Genomic DNA, 16,307 nt, shown 5'->3' on the forward strand with positions numbered 1-16,307 from the left:
CCATCAAAATCCTTGAAGAGAACATAGGCAGCAAACTCTTTGACCTAAGCTGCAGCAACTTCTTCCTAGAAACATCGCCAAAGGCAAGGGAAGCAAGGGTAAAAATGAACTATTGGGACTTCAACAAAATAAAAAGCTTTTGCATAGCAAAGGAAACAATCAACAAAACCAAAAGACAACCGACAGAATGGGAGAAGATAGTTGCAAATGATTTTTCAGATAAAGGACTAGTATCCAAAATCTATAAAGAACTTATCAAATTCAACACCCAAAGAACAAATGATCCAATCAAGAAATGGGCAGAAGACATGAACAGACATTTTTCCAAGAAGACATCCAAATGGCCAACAGACACATGAAAAACTGCTCAACGTCGCTCGGCATCAGGGAACTCTAAATCAAAACCTCAATGAGATACCACCTCACACTAGTCAAAATGGCTAAAATTAACAAGCCAGGAAAAGACAGATGTTGGAGAGGATGTGGAGAAAGGGGAATCCTCCTACACTGTTGGTGGGAATGCAAACTGGTGCAGCCACTCCGGAAAACAGTATGGAGGTTCCTCAAAAAGTTGAAAAGAGAGCTACCGGGCGCCTGGGTGGCTCAGTTTGTTAAGTGACTGCCTTCGGCTCAGGTCATGATTCTGGAGTCCCAGGATCGAGTCCCGCATTGGGCTCCCTGCTCGGCAGGGAGTCTGCTTCTCCCTCTGACCCTCCCCACTCTCATGCTCTCTCTATCTCATTCTCTCTCAAATGAATAAATAAAATCTTTAAAAAAAAAAAAAGAAAAGAGAGCTACCCTATGACCCAGCAATTGCACTACTAGGTGTTTACCCCAAAGATACAAATGTAATAATCCGAAGGGGCACATGTACCCCAGTGTTTATAGCAGCAATGTCTACAATAGCCAAACTATGGAAAGAGCCTAGATGTCCATCAACAGATGAATGGATAAAGAAGATGTGGTATATATATATATATATATAATATACACACACACACACACAATGGAATATTATGCAGCCATCAAAAAAATGAAATCTTGGGGGGTGCCTGGGTGGCTCAGTCATTAAGTATCTGCCTTTGGCTCAGGTCATGATCCTGGGGTCCTGGGACTGAGCCCCACATTGGGCTCCCTGCTCCACGGGAAGCCTGCTTCTCCCTCTCCCACTCCCCTGTTTGTGTTCCTGCTCTCGCTATCTCTCTGTCAAATAAATAAATAAAATCTTATAAAAATTAAAAGAAAATGAAATCTTGCCATTTGCAATGATGTGGATGGAACTAGAGGGTATTATGCTAAAAAAAATAAGTCAATAAAGACAAGTATCATATGATCTCACTGATAAGAGGAATTTGAGAAACAAGACAGAGGATCATAGGGGAAGGGAGGGAAAAATGAAACCAGATGAAACCGGAGAGGGAGACAAACCATAAGAGACTCTTAATCTCAGGAAACAAACTGAGGCTTGCTGGAGTGGAGCGTGGTGGGAGGGATGGGGTGGCTGGGTGATGGACACTGGGGAGGATAGGTACTAACGGTGAGCGCTGTGGATTGTGTAAGACTGATGAATCACAGACCTGTACCCCTGAAACAAATAATACATTATACGTTAATTTAAAAAAAGGAAATTTATCCAAATTATTAATCTATTCAACAATTAAATACTGAAACCGAAATGTATATCAGACACGTTCTAAGTAGAAGGTAGTTGTTCTATGTAAAACTTAGAAAAAGAGACGAAACTTACAAAAAAGACAACTTTAAAGCCATTAGAAGAAAATGCTTTTAAAAACTTTATGATCTTGAGGGGCACCTGGGGGATCAGTTGGTTAAGCATCTGCCTTCAGCTCAGGTCATGATCTTTTAGGGTCCTGGGATCTAGCCCCAAGTCAGGCTCCCTGCTCGTGCTCTTGCCTGCACACGTTCTTTCTCTCTCTAAATAAATAAATAAAATCTTTAAAAAAAAAAAAACTTTATGATCTTGGGATAAGAGAGGATTTCATTAAAAATAAGAAAAGCAAAGGATAAGAAAACATATCTGACTAAATAAAAATGTACAAATTCCATGTGGCAAAAAATAGCAAAAAGACTAGCAATATAGGGGGAAATTACAACATGTAAATCAGTAAGAAAAAGGAAAACAACCCAAAAGAAAAGTGAGCAAGGAAATAATCAACAGAAAAAAAATATATAAATGACCAATAAACATGAAAAGATGCTTTATCTCATGGATAACCAGGAAAACTGCTACTTTAAAAAATGAGAAACCATTTTAGATTTACAAAAACTTTTTTTTTTTTTTTTTTTTTAGCAATGCGCATGTTTTCATTTATTTGTTTTTTAAAGTAGGTTCCACACCCAACGTGGGGCTTGAACTCACCACCGTAAGAGTTCCATGCTCTACCGACTGAGTCAGCCGGGTACCCCAGACAACAATTTTCAAAGGCTAACACTACTGAGTATTGGTGAACACACAGCAAACTGGAAACTCTCAGTCACTGCTAGTGAGGCAGAGGTGGTAACAGCCATTTTAGAGATTCTTTAGTAGGTTATCTAGCAAAACACATAAATTCTCTGTGATCCAATAGTTCTACTTCACATACATGTTCACTGTATGTTCACAGCAGCAAAGTTTGTGATAGCAAAAAGCCTAATGATAATTTAAGCAGTAGAGGGAATGGATTAATACAGTATGGTAGAGTCATGTAATAGCATACCATATAGCAGTAAAAAAGTACTACAAACATGTATATATTCATTTATACATACACATATATGAACTCAGATCTTAAAATATAATGGTGAAATTATACTGTATCATTTATGTAAAATTTCATAACACATAAAATAATATTTTACACATATGTCTATGAACCATATATGTAAGAGTATTAAAAACTGTACTAAAAACTTACACTTTAAATTCATGGTAGCTATTTTCTTTGAGAGGACAAATATAATGTCAACTTTGTATAATTTGCCTTATCAAAAAATAACACATAGATTAACAGCTCTCAGTTCTAAGTGAGAGGTATATATTTGCTATATTAATCTTATACTTTAGTCAATTTTCTAAATTATTAAAAAACCCCAAAACTAATAAAGGTCACCAATAACATTATAATTCAACTCTCAAAAAAAAAAAAAAAAAACATTATAATTCAACTCTCTTAACCTTTTTAAATACTGACAAAAACGAATATATGTGAATTCAACCTGCTAATACAACAAGATAAGCAAATGGAAATGAATATAATTCATGTTACATAATTATGCTGATAAACCTTACAAAAAGTAGAATAAAATATATCTCAGAAATGTAAAAAAATTTGATCTTAAACATCTTTCATAAAATCACTAAAGTGAATTGTCTTTAATTTGTATATTTCCAATTTGATAGCTAAACTATCCTACAATTTTCATTTAAACACTAAAAAATAAGTAAAATGTACAAGCCCTAAAATAAAACAACTAACCTGTATGGGTTCTTCTATGTCTCTGAAGCTCATCGCTCCTTGTGAATCTTTTGCCACAAAACATCCAGTTGCATACAAAAGGTCTTTCTCCAGTATGCCAGCGAAGATGTGCTCGTAGGTGAGATGTTTTGCCATAAACTTTTCCACATCCTTCAATATGACAGATATGCTGTTTCTTTTTTCCTGGTTCATTACTGCCTCTAACAAAAACAAAAACCAAACGTTAATTACACTCCCAAACACCAAGCTTGTAATTATGGAAAAAAAATAAAAGGGAATCAAGGTTCTTAAATGATGCATTTCTGAATGGGTTTTTAAAATCATGATGTTACAACTGTAGTTCAAAATCAGAAAATTTTCAATTAAAAGAAGAGTTATGTACTAAACTCAAAACTGCTATGAAAACATGTTTATCCCACAGAGTTCATGTTCTACCATGGACTTCATGTTCCTTCCCTAATAGGCTCTTCTCTTGCGGGGGAAAAAAAAAAATCTCTAAGCTTTTCAAGACACTTGAAAATTCTTCTCTAAATACTCAAATGGTAATCCCCATTTTAAAAAGTAAGGTTCAGAGTTTCACTTCCAGCAAGCCTGAAGAGCTTCATGGGCCTACTCCCCAGTGAAAATTATTAAAAAACAAACAAACAATGAATCATGAAACACTACATCAAAAACTAACGATGTAATGTATGGTGATTAACATAACATAATAAAGAAAAAAAATTTTAAAAATTTAAAAAATAAAATAAAAAACAAAAATACCATATACAATCTCTGGAAATGGTTCTATGAACATACAGCACATAAATAAATAATACTCAAGAAAATAAGAGTAAGAATAGTGAGGGTCTGTAGTAATTGAACCAAAACCCAACCCTCTCTGAGCCCTCTGTCCCGTCACCTCCTCACATAGAAACACTCTAGACTGGTGCAGCCAAGAGCAGGGTTCCCTTTTCTCACCTCCCAGTTGGAGGGTTATCTCCCCAGGAAGGGGCAAGATGTCAGAACTTCTCATTCTACTCCCAGTTATCTGTTGCTAAGGCTAAGTTCCAGGCAAGTATGGCTGACAGGTAGGGAACTCTGTTCTCCACCAAACCCAACTCCTGAGACCTCGGCTCTGCCTTGGATAGGGCACAATGAGAATAGTGCAGTACAGATAATCCTTGACTCAGCTCATTTTTAGTGTATACAGTAGAACTGCCAAGTCAGCAGAGGCAAGGCAAGAAAACCCGAGGCTACTGCTGCTCGCTTGCCACCACTCAGCTCCTAGAGCAGGGATGCCGCTCAGAGACAAATGTGCCACTATCCCAACCCCAAGTTCAGGAGCCATGACAAAGAGATCTTGGCCAGGGAGAGAGCACAGCATAAAACAGAACTCCAAATCTCTTCCCAAAGGAATTGAATTCATGTGCAAACAAAGTGTGAAGAAGTTTGAGCCTAAGGGCGCTCACAGCCAAGACTGTTGCAAAACACAAATGGGAGGAGACTAATAGAAATGTTGGAGAAATAGGCAAAACTATAGGCTGACTAGGGTGTCAGAAAGAAGGGAGAAAAGAGGCAGCTGGGAGTGGCCCTCCAGAGTCAGAATAAATCTCAAACACAGACCTGTTGATCTAGTCCTTAAGAAGAATCTGAATAGATCAGTCTGTAGAGTAATATATGTTACAGGGCACTGTGGAAAACAATAGAGCCATCAGCTGACAGTGGAGTTTAAAAGCTGGGTGTGGTCAGGGACAGGACAGTCAAAGATCCCTCCCAAACCATGTCATCCAGGGTCACTAAGCATACCCAATTCTGCATCCATTGAGGAGCAACATGCTTCATGGGGGTGGGGGGGGCGGTAGGGGGCATTCACCAAAATAACCCAGCCAGTCACTAAATAAGCAAGCAAACAGTAACAATAAGCCAGGGGTCGGGAAAGGCAGGGGAGGCAGTACAAAGTTGCTACAATATATTAAACCAACCAGTTTCCAACCAAAAGTATGAGACATGCCAAAAGTCAAAGAGGGGAATATGACCCATACACTAAAAAAAAGCAAGTGAAACTATGACAGCAAACAGATTTAACAAGACTTCAAAGTAGCCATTAATAAATATGTTTAAAGAACTAAAGGACACCATGATAGAAAAAGCAAAGTATAATGACAGTGTCACATCAAATGGAGAATATCAATGAAGAGTTACAAATTATTTAAAAAAAAAAAAAAAGGGAAATTGTGGAGATGAGAAGTACAAGTGAAATGAAAAATTTACTAGGGGGACTCAAAAGAAGAAGAAATAGCAAAATTCAACATAGATCCATAGAGATTATGCAATCCAAAAACAGATAAGAAAAAGAACAAAGGAAAATGAACAGGGTGCCTCAGAAATGTGGGACACCAAAGTAATGAGTGAGGGGCATGGAGAGGAGAGGAGGGGAGGGGAGAGGGGTAAGAGAGAATGCAGCAGAAAAAATATTCAAAGAAATAGCGACTGCCTTCGCCTCAGGTCATGATCTCAGGGTCCTGGGATCAAGCCCCGCATGGGGCTCCCTGCTCGGCGGGAAGCCTGCTTCTCCCTCTCCCACTCCCCCTGCTTGTGTTCCCGCATGTGGATCTACACATGCAGGAAGCTCAACAAACTCCAAGTAGTATAACTGCAAAAATCCACAAATAGACACTTTATATACTAAAAATCCTGAAACCCAAAGACAAAATCTTGAAAGCAGCAAGGGAAAAATAACTCCTCATTTACAAGGGAACCTCAGTAAAAGAACTGACTTCTCAGCAGAACAATGGAGGTCAAAAGGCAGGGTGAAAACATGTGCAAAGTACTCATGAGAAAAAAAACTGAAACAAGAAGACTCTACCCAGCAAAACTACCTTTAAAAAATGAAGGTGAAATAAAGATACTCAAAGATAAACACAGAATTTGTTTTGAGCAGACCTGCTTTGCAAGAAACTAGACTATAGAAGTTCTTCAGGTTGCATTAACTGAACCCAGAAAGTAATTCAAATGTACACAAAGAAACAAAATAGCACCAGCAAGGGTAATTAAGTAATTATAGAGGACAGTGTAGTGCATATTTCTTGTCTTACCAGATTTAAAAAGTAATTTTATAAAACAATATGTGTAAAATGTATTGTCAAGCCCATAACATTATAAAAATGTATATATTTAATGTATTTGCAGTAACAGCACAAAGCAGGGAGATGGGAGCAAAGCTGTAGTGGGCCAAGAATATGATGCCATAAAGGAACTCAAATATCAGGAACAAATAAAAAGAACTAGTGATAAAATTAACATAGCAAAAGTTATATATATACTTGCTCATCTTCTCAACTTCTTGCCCCCCTGCCCCCAATGTCAGAGTTCTTGGTCAGGCATGAAAACACTTTAAAACAAGTCCTTGGCAACCTCCAGATTATTCTTGGTGATCCTATATCCCTCTGGCCTCTCAACTTCTTTTAAAGATACAACATTATATAAAGTAGTAATTTATAACAATATATTGTTGGATCTGTAACACTTACATAATATATAACAATATACATAATATTACATAATATATAACAACATCACAAAAAGAAGCAAAAGGGAATACACTTATAAAGAAATAACTTTTCTATAATTCACTGGAATTAAGTTACTATTAGCCTTAAGCTGATTATGACAAGACATATAGGGTAAGGTCAAGAGCAACTACTATGGAAATAACTCAATATAGTGAAAAAGTCATTAACAAAAATAAAATGCTACTTTACAAATTAAAGTGTTATATTATATTCACCTAACGCAAAAGAGGGCAGTAAAGGAGGAAGAGAGAAAAAGACATGAGACACAAAAAAACAAAAAGCAAAATGAAAGACATAAATTCAACCATATCAATAACATCAAATGTAAATGGATTATACAATCCAATCAAAAAACACATTTTGTCAGACTGGATTTAAAAAAAAAAAACCAACAGGAGCACCTGAGTGGCTCAATCAGTTAAGTGCCCATCTGACTCTTGGTTTTGGCTCAGGTCATGATCTCATGGGTCATTGGATCAAGCCCACATGGAGCTCCACACTCAGCAGGGAGTCTGCTTGAAGGTTCTCCCCCTCTGCCCCTCCCCCCACTCTCATCCTCATTCTCTCTCTAATAAATCAATCTTAAAAAAAAAAACAAAAAACAAACTAAGATCCAATTCAAAGACAGAAAGATATAGGGAGATTCAAGTAAATCAATTAGGCAGAAAAGCAACAAGGAGACAGAAGACTGGATAAACTTGACCTAACAGACATCCATAAAACACTCCATCAAACAGTAGCAAAATATACATTCCTTTCAAGTGCACATAAAATGTTCTTTCAAGATAAATCATACACCAGGTCATGAAACAAACCTCAATAAAAGACAGAAATAATGGCACAGTATGTTTTCTGACCACAGTGTCATGAAAGTAGAAATCAATTATAGGAGGAAACTGGAAAATTTACAGATATCTAGAAATGAAATACACTCCTAAATAACCAGTGGGTCGTAAAAGAAATCCAAAGGGAAAGCAGGAAATACTCTGAGAAGAATGAAGATACATCATACCAAAATTCAAGGGATACATGTAAAGGCAATACCTAGAGAGAAATTTTTAGCTGTAAATGCCTACATTAAAAAAGATCTTAAATCAATAACCTTCCATCTTAAGACAATGGAAAAAGCAAATTAAATATAAAATAAAGAATAGAGCAGGAACTAATGAAACTGAGAATACAGAAACAACAGAGAAAAATCAATGAAACCAAAAGCTGATGTGACTTGATTTTTGAAAAGGTCAACAAAATTGAACAAGCCTTTAGGTAGACTGACCAAGAAAAAAAGAGAAGACACACATTACTAGAATCTGAAATGAAAGAAGACTCATTACCAACCTTACAGAAACAAAAAGAATTATAAAAGAATACCAAGAATAATTGTATGCCAATTACTTAAACAACTTAGATGAGATGGATAAATTCCCCAAAAGACACAAAGTACCAAAACTGACTCAAGAACAATCAATCAATCAGAAAAAACCCTTACCAGTAAAGAGATTAAATTAGTAGTCAAAAAAATACCTGTAAGAAAAGCCCAGGACCTAGACAGTTTCATTGGTGAATTCCACAAAACATTTAAAGAATTATTACCAGTTCTTCACAAACTTTTTCAAAAAATAAAACTGGAGGGAACACTTCCCAACTCATTCTATGAGGCCCATATTACCCTTACCAAAAGCAGACAAAGACATTATAAGAAAACTACAGACCAATTATCTCTCATGAACACAGATGCAAAAATCCTTAACAAAATACTAGCAAACCGAATATAGCAATACATAAAGAATTATGTACCAAGACTAAGTTGGATTTATTCCACAAATTCAAGAGTACTTTAACATCTGACAATCAATTAATATAACACACCATACTGACAGAATAAAACACAGAAACTATGTGATCATCTCAACAGATACAGAAAAGCATCTGACAAAATCCAACAACCTTTCATGACAAAAATACAATGAAGTAGGAATGGAAAGGAGCTTTCTTCATCGAGGGCATATATGAAAAGCTCAGAGCTAATATCATACTTAATGGTGAAAGACTGGACCCTTTTCCCCTAAGATCAGGAAGAAAACAAGGATGTCCACTTTTGCCACTTCTATTCAACGTTATACTATAGGTCTGGACAGAATAATTAGGTAAGAAAAAGAAATAAAAATCATCCAGAGTGGAGAGGATGAAGTGAAACTATCCCTATTTGCAGATGACATGATCTTACATATAGAAAAACCCTAATGAATCCACTTAAAAACCATTAGAACTAATAAAAAGAGTTCAGTAGGTTGCAGGATACAAGATCAATAAACAAAAATTAACTGTATTTCTATACACTTGCAATGAACAATAAAGAAAAAGGTTCCATTTACAATAGCCTCAAAAATAATAAAATACTTAGGAATAAATTTAACAAAACAAGTACAAAACTTATAAGCTGAAAACTACAAAATAGTGTCAAAGGAAATCAGAGATCTAAATAAACAGAAAAACACATACCATGTAAAAGGATCAGAAGACAATAGTGTTGAGTTGGCAATATTCCTCAAACTGATCTAAAGATTCCATACCACCCCCATCAGATCCCATCTGCCTTCTTGGTAGAAAGACAAGCTGATTCTAAAATTCACATGGAATTATAAGTGTCTCTGTCACTATCAAGAAAGTAAAAAGACAACTCTCTGAATGGGAGAAAATATTAGCAAATCATGTAACTGATAAGGGACTTGTATCTAGAATATATAAGGAGTTATTACAATTTGATTTAAAAAATCTAATTTAAAATGGGCAAAAAAAATCTTTTTTTTTTTTTAAAGATTCATTTATTCATTTTAGTGAGAAAGAGAGAGCACCCAAGCAGGGGGAGGGGGAGAGGAAGCGAAATCCTCAGGTAGACGCCCCACTGAGTGTGGAGCTCCACACGGGGCTCAATCCCTGGACCCTGAGATGATGACCTGAGCTGAAACAAGAGTTGGATGCTCAACCAACTGAACCATCCAGGCGCCCCCTTTTTTTTTTTTTTAAGATAAAATGAGCAAAAGATCTTAATAGACATTTCTCCAAAGAAGATATACAAATGGCCAATAAGCACATGAAAACATACTTGACTAATGAAGTCATCAGGAAAATGCAAATTAAAACCATACTGAGATACCACTTCACATACACACTAGGAAAGCTGTAATCAAAAAGCCAAATTATAACAAGTGTTGGCAACAACTGGAATCCTCATACACTGCTGGTGGGAATGCAAAACAGTATAGCTACTTTGGAAAATAGTCTGGCAGTTCCTCAAATGGTTAGACTTAAGAGTTACTATATGGACCATTAATTCCATTCCTAGGTATACACCCAAGAGAAATGGAAAACCTATGTCCACACCAAAATTTGTATAAAAAAGTTTAAAGCCAACAGGTGGAAAAATTCCAAGTGTCCATCAACTGATAAATGGATTAAGTAAAATACTGTATATCTATACAATGGAATGTTATTTGTTCATTTAAAAGAATGAAGTACCAATACCTAATACATGCTATAATATGGATAAACCTTAAAAATACTATGCTATGTAAAGGAAACCAGTCATGAAAAAAATCACATATTACATGATTCCATTTATACGCATGTCCAGAATGGCAAATGCATAATGAAAGCAATTTGTTTAATGGCTGCCTAGAGCTGGGAGGATTGGGGGCGAGGGGGTGATGGCTAAGAATACAGGGGTTTCTTTTTGAGGTGATGAAAATGTTCTAAAATTGTGATGATAAATGCACAGCTATGCGAACATACTAAAAACCAATGAAATGTAGATTGAGGGAATTGTATGGTATATGAATTTTATATCAATAAAAATAAAATTTTTACATAATAAATGAAACAAGAAAACCATTAAAAAAAAGTATAAGGTACATGGTAGAAGACCACCAAAACTCCATTCCTAGACTAGTTCAATTTAATCCCTGTCAAAACAACACTGTATCTCAACTTTGCGCTACAAAGCTAGTGACATTCTAGTGATCAAAGAACCCAGCCAATGGCTTGGTTTTAACTATTTTATGCCTTCCAGAGAGATAAAGTTGGTAACAGAGCATTTACCTTCCTTCTCCTTCCCTACAATTAGGACAGGAACAGGCAACTCTTCGAAGCCTCTTGCCAGGCTGCACCTCTTGATCAGAAGCTTGCTGGCCTTGCTGCAAATGCACTTGTGTGAGTTGGTCAGGACTAACAGCACCTATCGTTGCGTTAGCAATTCCTCCAACTGCTACAGTTACAGGAGCTATTGTGGCTTGTTGGACCTTTACTCCATCTTGTCCTTGCTGCTGACCTAAAAATTGGGGGGGGAGGGGGAAAGAGTATTATAATGTTTTCTATTTCTAAAGAAAGGATTAAAAAAAATTCCATGTGGACATTTTAAAGCTAACATATTTGTTCTAACAGTTAATCTGTGTAAAATACAATAGCAAAGGGGTTAATGATTTTTACTATGCAAATCCTAAAATATAATATTCTCATTTAAGTAGCTCAGGCTGCCTCTATATCGGGTTGGTGGGACTATACATAAATCATTTAACCTCTGGTGGCTTCAATTTCTCCATCTGTAAAATGAAGATAGTAATACTTGCCACCTACCTACCTCACCAAAGTGCTGTGAGGATTCATGAGATATTATTTGAAAAGCACTCTGAGATCCTCAGATGAAAGATGCTGTATCCACTTCCACAGTAAGCAGCATATCTCATTCACTTCAAGAATATATAGGAATGAAAAGTAACTAAACAAATTATTAAGTTTTATAGATATTTCTCATTCCTCCATACTTTAAAATTAAGCAAACATCTCTTTATTGAGGCATCTTTTTTTTATTATGCAGTGAGTTAAGTAGTTTTTTAAAATGTAAAACCATCCATGATTATTACATACTATCACTATAATCATAAAACAGACATTTACGGTATTACTACTTCATTCACTCATGTTATGTAGCTTAGACTTACTTTACTTCTCAGGTTAGTATATATACCAACTTGGCATCTTCACTTAAAGAAAACTATGATAAATAATACATAATATAACCAAAAAACCCCCATCTACTTTATCTATGGTTTAAATTGATCCTGAAGTGCAAGTGAGTATGCCTTATAATGATCCTTTCTTTCAACATGGTTCTTTCTCTACATTAGGTATGGAATAGCAGAAAACACCAATTTATAAAGTAATGCTCCCACCTCTGAGAGTTGATGTAAGAATTAAACAAGTTAATTTTTACAAACCCCTTACCACAGTGCCTGGTACAGAATTGTTCATTTGTTAGCTATTACTGCTGAGTCTCCACTGAGTTAGGTGGCAACGCAAGAATAAAATACGGTAGCAGAAATAAACACGTGAGTACTGGGTGTAAAACAAAAGGGCTTATTTCAAAGCTGCATATGTAGTACTTTAAATATGGAGAGCAACCAAGAAAAGAAAAAAAATTAACGAGTGAGGAAAGAGTACACATTTTCTAAACAAAACTAAACCTCTGATTGTCTCAGCCAAAGACAATCTCATTCTCCTCTGTGTATTCAAAACACTCTGAAACCTTTGGAATAGCACAAATAACTATAATACAAATAAAAAATGTCTTTTGCACTGTTTTAATAAGGATACATATTTTAGTTTTTCTACTAAAATTTAAATTTCTGATCATCTTTGAATTAACATACTGTGATAGGTAAAGCAATGCAAGTAAAGTCAGATGTGAATTCATGTGCCATTCAATGACCACGCACTTGAGTATCGTCAAGTTTCCTCACCTCTTAATAATGATGACTTCCCTAAAATTCCTGTCTCCTATCTACTTCAGAGAGTTCTTTATGAAGATCAAGGTGATTTCCTAAAGGATAAAGACTCTGTAAACTGTGAAACAATACACCATGTAAAGTGTAACTCTCATACCCCTATGTATCTTCTGAATACTTAATTTTTCCAGCTGTTGTTCATACAATACTAGGTCATTCCTTTCAGGCTGCAAAGGTATTTAAGATGTCCTTCATTATGTCAAAGAAGTGCTAGGAATCCCCGATCACTGGCTGATCATTCTCAGATCCCTTGACCATTTCCTTGATAGACTCCTCAACCCTTCACATTATGAACATTTATTTGTTCAATGCCTAAACAACTTGGCAAGTTACTGCAATGAATAATACCAAGCCAATCATATTTGAATTTATATATTTAAGCCTGACAACTCTCTTGACTTCTTCACCTAGCTGTCCTAGACAGTTCAACATAGCTCAGTATTACTTTTCTTTCATTTCCACTGCTACCAGTCAAGTATAAATCACCAAATTCTTTTTTTATTAAAAAAAAAATTTTTTTTAAAGATTTTATTTATTTGGCAGACAGATAGAGAGCACAAGTAGGGAGAGAGCACAAATAGGCAGAGCGGCAGGCTGAGGGAGAGGGAGAAGCAGGCTCTCAGCTGAGCAGGAAGCCCAACGTGGGGCTTGATCCCAGGACCCTGGGATCATAACCTGAGCCGAAGGCAGCCGCTTAACCGACTGAGCCACTCAGGTGCCCCTAAATCACCAAATTCTTTTTTTTTTTTTAAAGATTTTTTTTATTTATTTGAGAGAGAGAGAATGAGAGACAGAGAGCATGAGAGGGAGGAGGGTCAGAGGGAGAAGCAGACTCCCTGCTGAGCAGGGAGCCCGATGCGGGACTCGATCCCAGGACTCCAGGATCATGACCTGAGCCAAAGGCAGTCGCTTAACCAACTGAGCCACCCAGGCGCCCCTAAATCACCAAATTCTTTACCAAGGCTTCCAGGCCCTGCTCAAGTTTAACCCTACACCCTCAAACCTCATCACGTATTATCAGTCCTCTCCCCTGTTCACGCTGCTCCTGACACACTGGCCTTTTTCCCTAGCCCTCAAACAAATCAAGCTCATTCCTTTCTTAGGGCCTCTGCACATCCTCTCCAGTCTGGGTGGGAATGCCTTGGCACCCAAATCTTTGCACAGCTGATTCCTTAGTAATAATCTAAGTTCAAAACTCTCCTCTTTAGAAATACCATTTCTCATCACATCATCTAAAATGGTACCCTTTAGTCCATTTCTGTATCATCACCAAGTTTTGTCTGACTTGGATTAAATTATCTTGTCCTTTTTAACTTTTTTGTCTTTGCCTCACTTCTGAATGTTAAGTTCCATGAGAACAAGGATCTTGCCTGTTATGTTCACTGGTGTCTCCAGCATGTGGAACACTACTCAACACACAGAAGCCACTCAATAACATAAGCTTAATAAAGGAATGTTTAAAAATTAATTCATCTTCAAAACTTACTCCTATTAATGATTCTGTTTTGGTAAATGCTAACTACTACTCTCCCTATTAACTACACTCAAAACATTAAAACGTCAACTTTTAGGCTAAAGTTCTCCTTTACCCATTAATTACAACCATATGATAACCAAGTTAAAAGGTACATAAAAGCATAATAGCTCTTGCATTCATCTTATCTTTCTGTTGCCAGAACCATCACCCTGGTCCAGGTCCTTATTACTTCATGCCTCTAATAGCCTACATGGGACCCACACCTCCTATCTCATCCTTCAAACTGTTGCCAGAAAATTTTAAAATGCTGTTCTGATCATATCACTTCCATGCTCACTAACTTTCGGTCATTCCCCATCAGACAAAGTCTAGCATTCAACTCCACCACAAAGACCTAACTCCTGGCTCGCAGACTTCCTCCTTATGGCCAAATCCAATGTGTATTTTCTCACTGCTGAATGTGACACAATCAACCATTCTGTTTTTCCTAAAACTTGACTGAATGAGCTATAACTCCTTACATTCTGAGAAACCCCGTCCTCTCTGTTAGCCATTATCAGCATTTAAATCTAAGCTTGTATCACATTTTTAGTTTTTTGAAAGATTTTATTTTTAAGTCATCTCTACACCCAAAATGGAACTCAAACTCACAACCTCGAGATCAAGAGTCACATGCCCCACTGACTGAGCCTGCCAGAAGCCCCTGTGTCATATTTTTAAAAGATTCATCTACACTGGTTGCCTTTATTCCACATTTCCCATTCTTTCCTCAAACTACTAAAATTGTATGTCCAACCCATCACTCTACTAAAATCATGACAGAATTAACAATTCGTCTAGGAATCAGACCAGTTATCCCACTCTCCTAAACTAGTTCCTTCTCATTGCCCAAGCTGAAAACTTGAAGCCATTCTTAACTGCCCTCCATCTCCTTTTTACCCCCACAATAGCAGCTATCATTTTATACTTAGCTACTGGATGTCTTACATCTGTTATTTTACCTATTCCTCACATCCCTATGGATTGAGTACTGCCGTCCCTATTTTAAGTTAAGAAAACTAAAGTTCTGGGGGAGCCTGGGTGGCTCAGTCGGTTGGGCGTCTGCCCTCGGCTCAGGTTGTGATCCCAGAGTCCTGGGATCAATCCTAACGTTGGGCTCCCTGCTCAGTGGGGAGCCTGCTTCTCCCACCCCCTCTGCCCATTCCCCTGTTTGTGCTCTCTCTATTGCTCACTCTCTCAAATAAAAACTTAAAAAAAAAAAAAAGAAAAGAAAACTAAAGTTCCGAGAGGTACATAAAACACCCAAGGTCACAAAATAGCTAAGTGACAGAACTGGGATTTGAATAGGTCTAGCTAACTCCAGAAGCTATTCTCTTTCCACTGCATGTATTACTTATATTGATCAGTAGTCCTTGTTGAGTATATCTCTTCAAAGTATCTCAAATTTGTCCATTTTCTCCATCCTTATTGCCTATACATTAGCACAGGTCCTTTTCACCATTATGCCAAGTCTGCCCTTTCCAATCTCATAATGCAGATACAAATCTGGTTCCCCCAAAGTCAGTAAGTCTTCAAAGCATTCACAGTAAAGTCAACATTTCTTGGCACAGGATGTAAAAAGCTCTTCATAATCTAGCTTTTGCTTACTTTTATAGCTTCATCTCAGTAATCCTCCTCCATCCCCACTCTCAACACCAGCTACACTGTACTCCTACTTCCTCTAATGTTCCATGCTTGTCTCTGGGTCTTTGACTAATGTAGCCAGTATCCAACATATTTTCCCATTCTAAATCTCCGTCTCTGTTGGTCTGACAAAAGCCAATTCATCTTACAGAACTCAGTTCATGTGTCATTCCCTTTGGAAAGTCTTCCTGAAAGGTGTCTTTCTGAATCTAGGTCAGAAAACTCTTCTTTCTTTTCCCATAGACATCTTGTGCATAATTTTATTATATCAACGGAC

At 36.9% G+C, this 16,307-nt stretch overlaps 1 protein-coding gene across 1 annotated transcript in view; it reads right to left on the bottom strand.

Annotated features, from left to right (window-relative positions):
* The window catches only part of SP4 (Sp4 transcription factor), an 85,307-nt gene that overhangs the window by 27,334 nt on the left and 41,666 nt on the right, over positions 1 to 16,307 (bottom strand). The window contains exons 4-5 of the mRNA XM_081800434.1: positions 11,129 to 11,357; positions 3,477 to 3,676 (exon numbers count right to left, since the gene is read on the bottom strand). Of these exons, the coding sequence (XP_081656560.1) occupies positions 3,477 to 3,676; positions 11,129 to 11,357 (429 nt within the window). The remainder of the gene's footprint in view (positions 1 to 3,476; positions 3,677 to 11,128; positions 11,358 to 16,307) is intronic.

This window comes from Leptonychotes weddellii, chromosome 12 (assembly GCF_054177405.1).
Source record: "Leptonychotes weddellii isolate Sample4059 chromosome 12, ASM5417740v2, whole genome shotgun sequence".
NCBI lineage: Eukaryota > Metazoa > Chordata > Mammalia > Carnivora > Phocidae > Leptonychotes > Leptonychotes weddellii.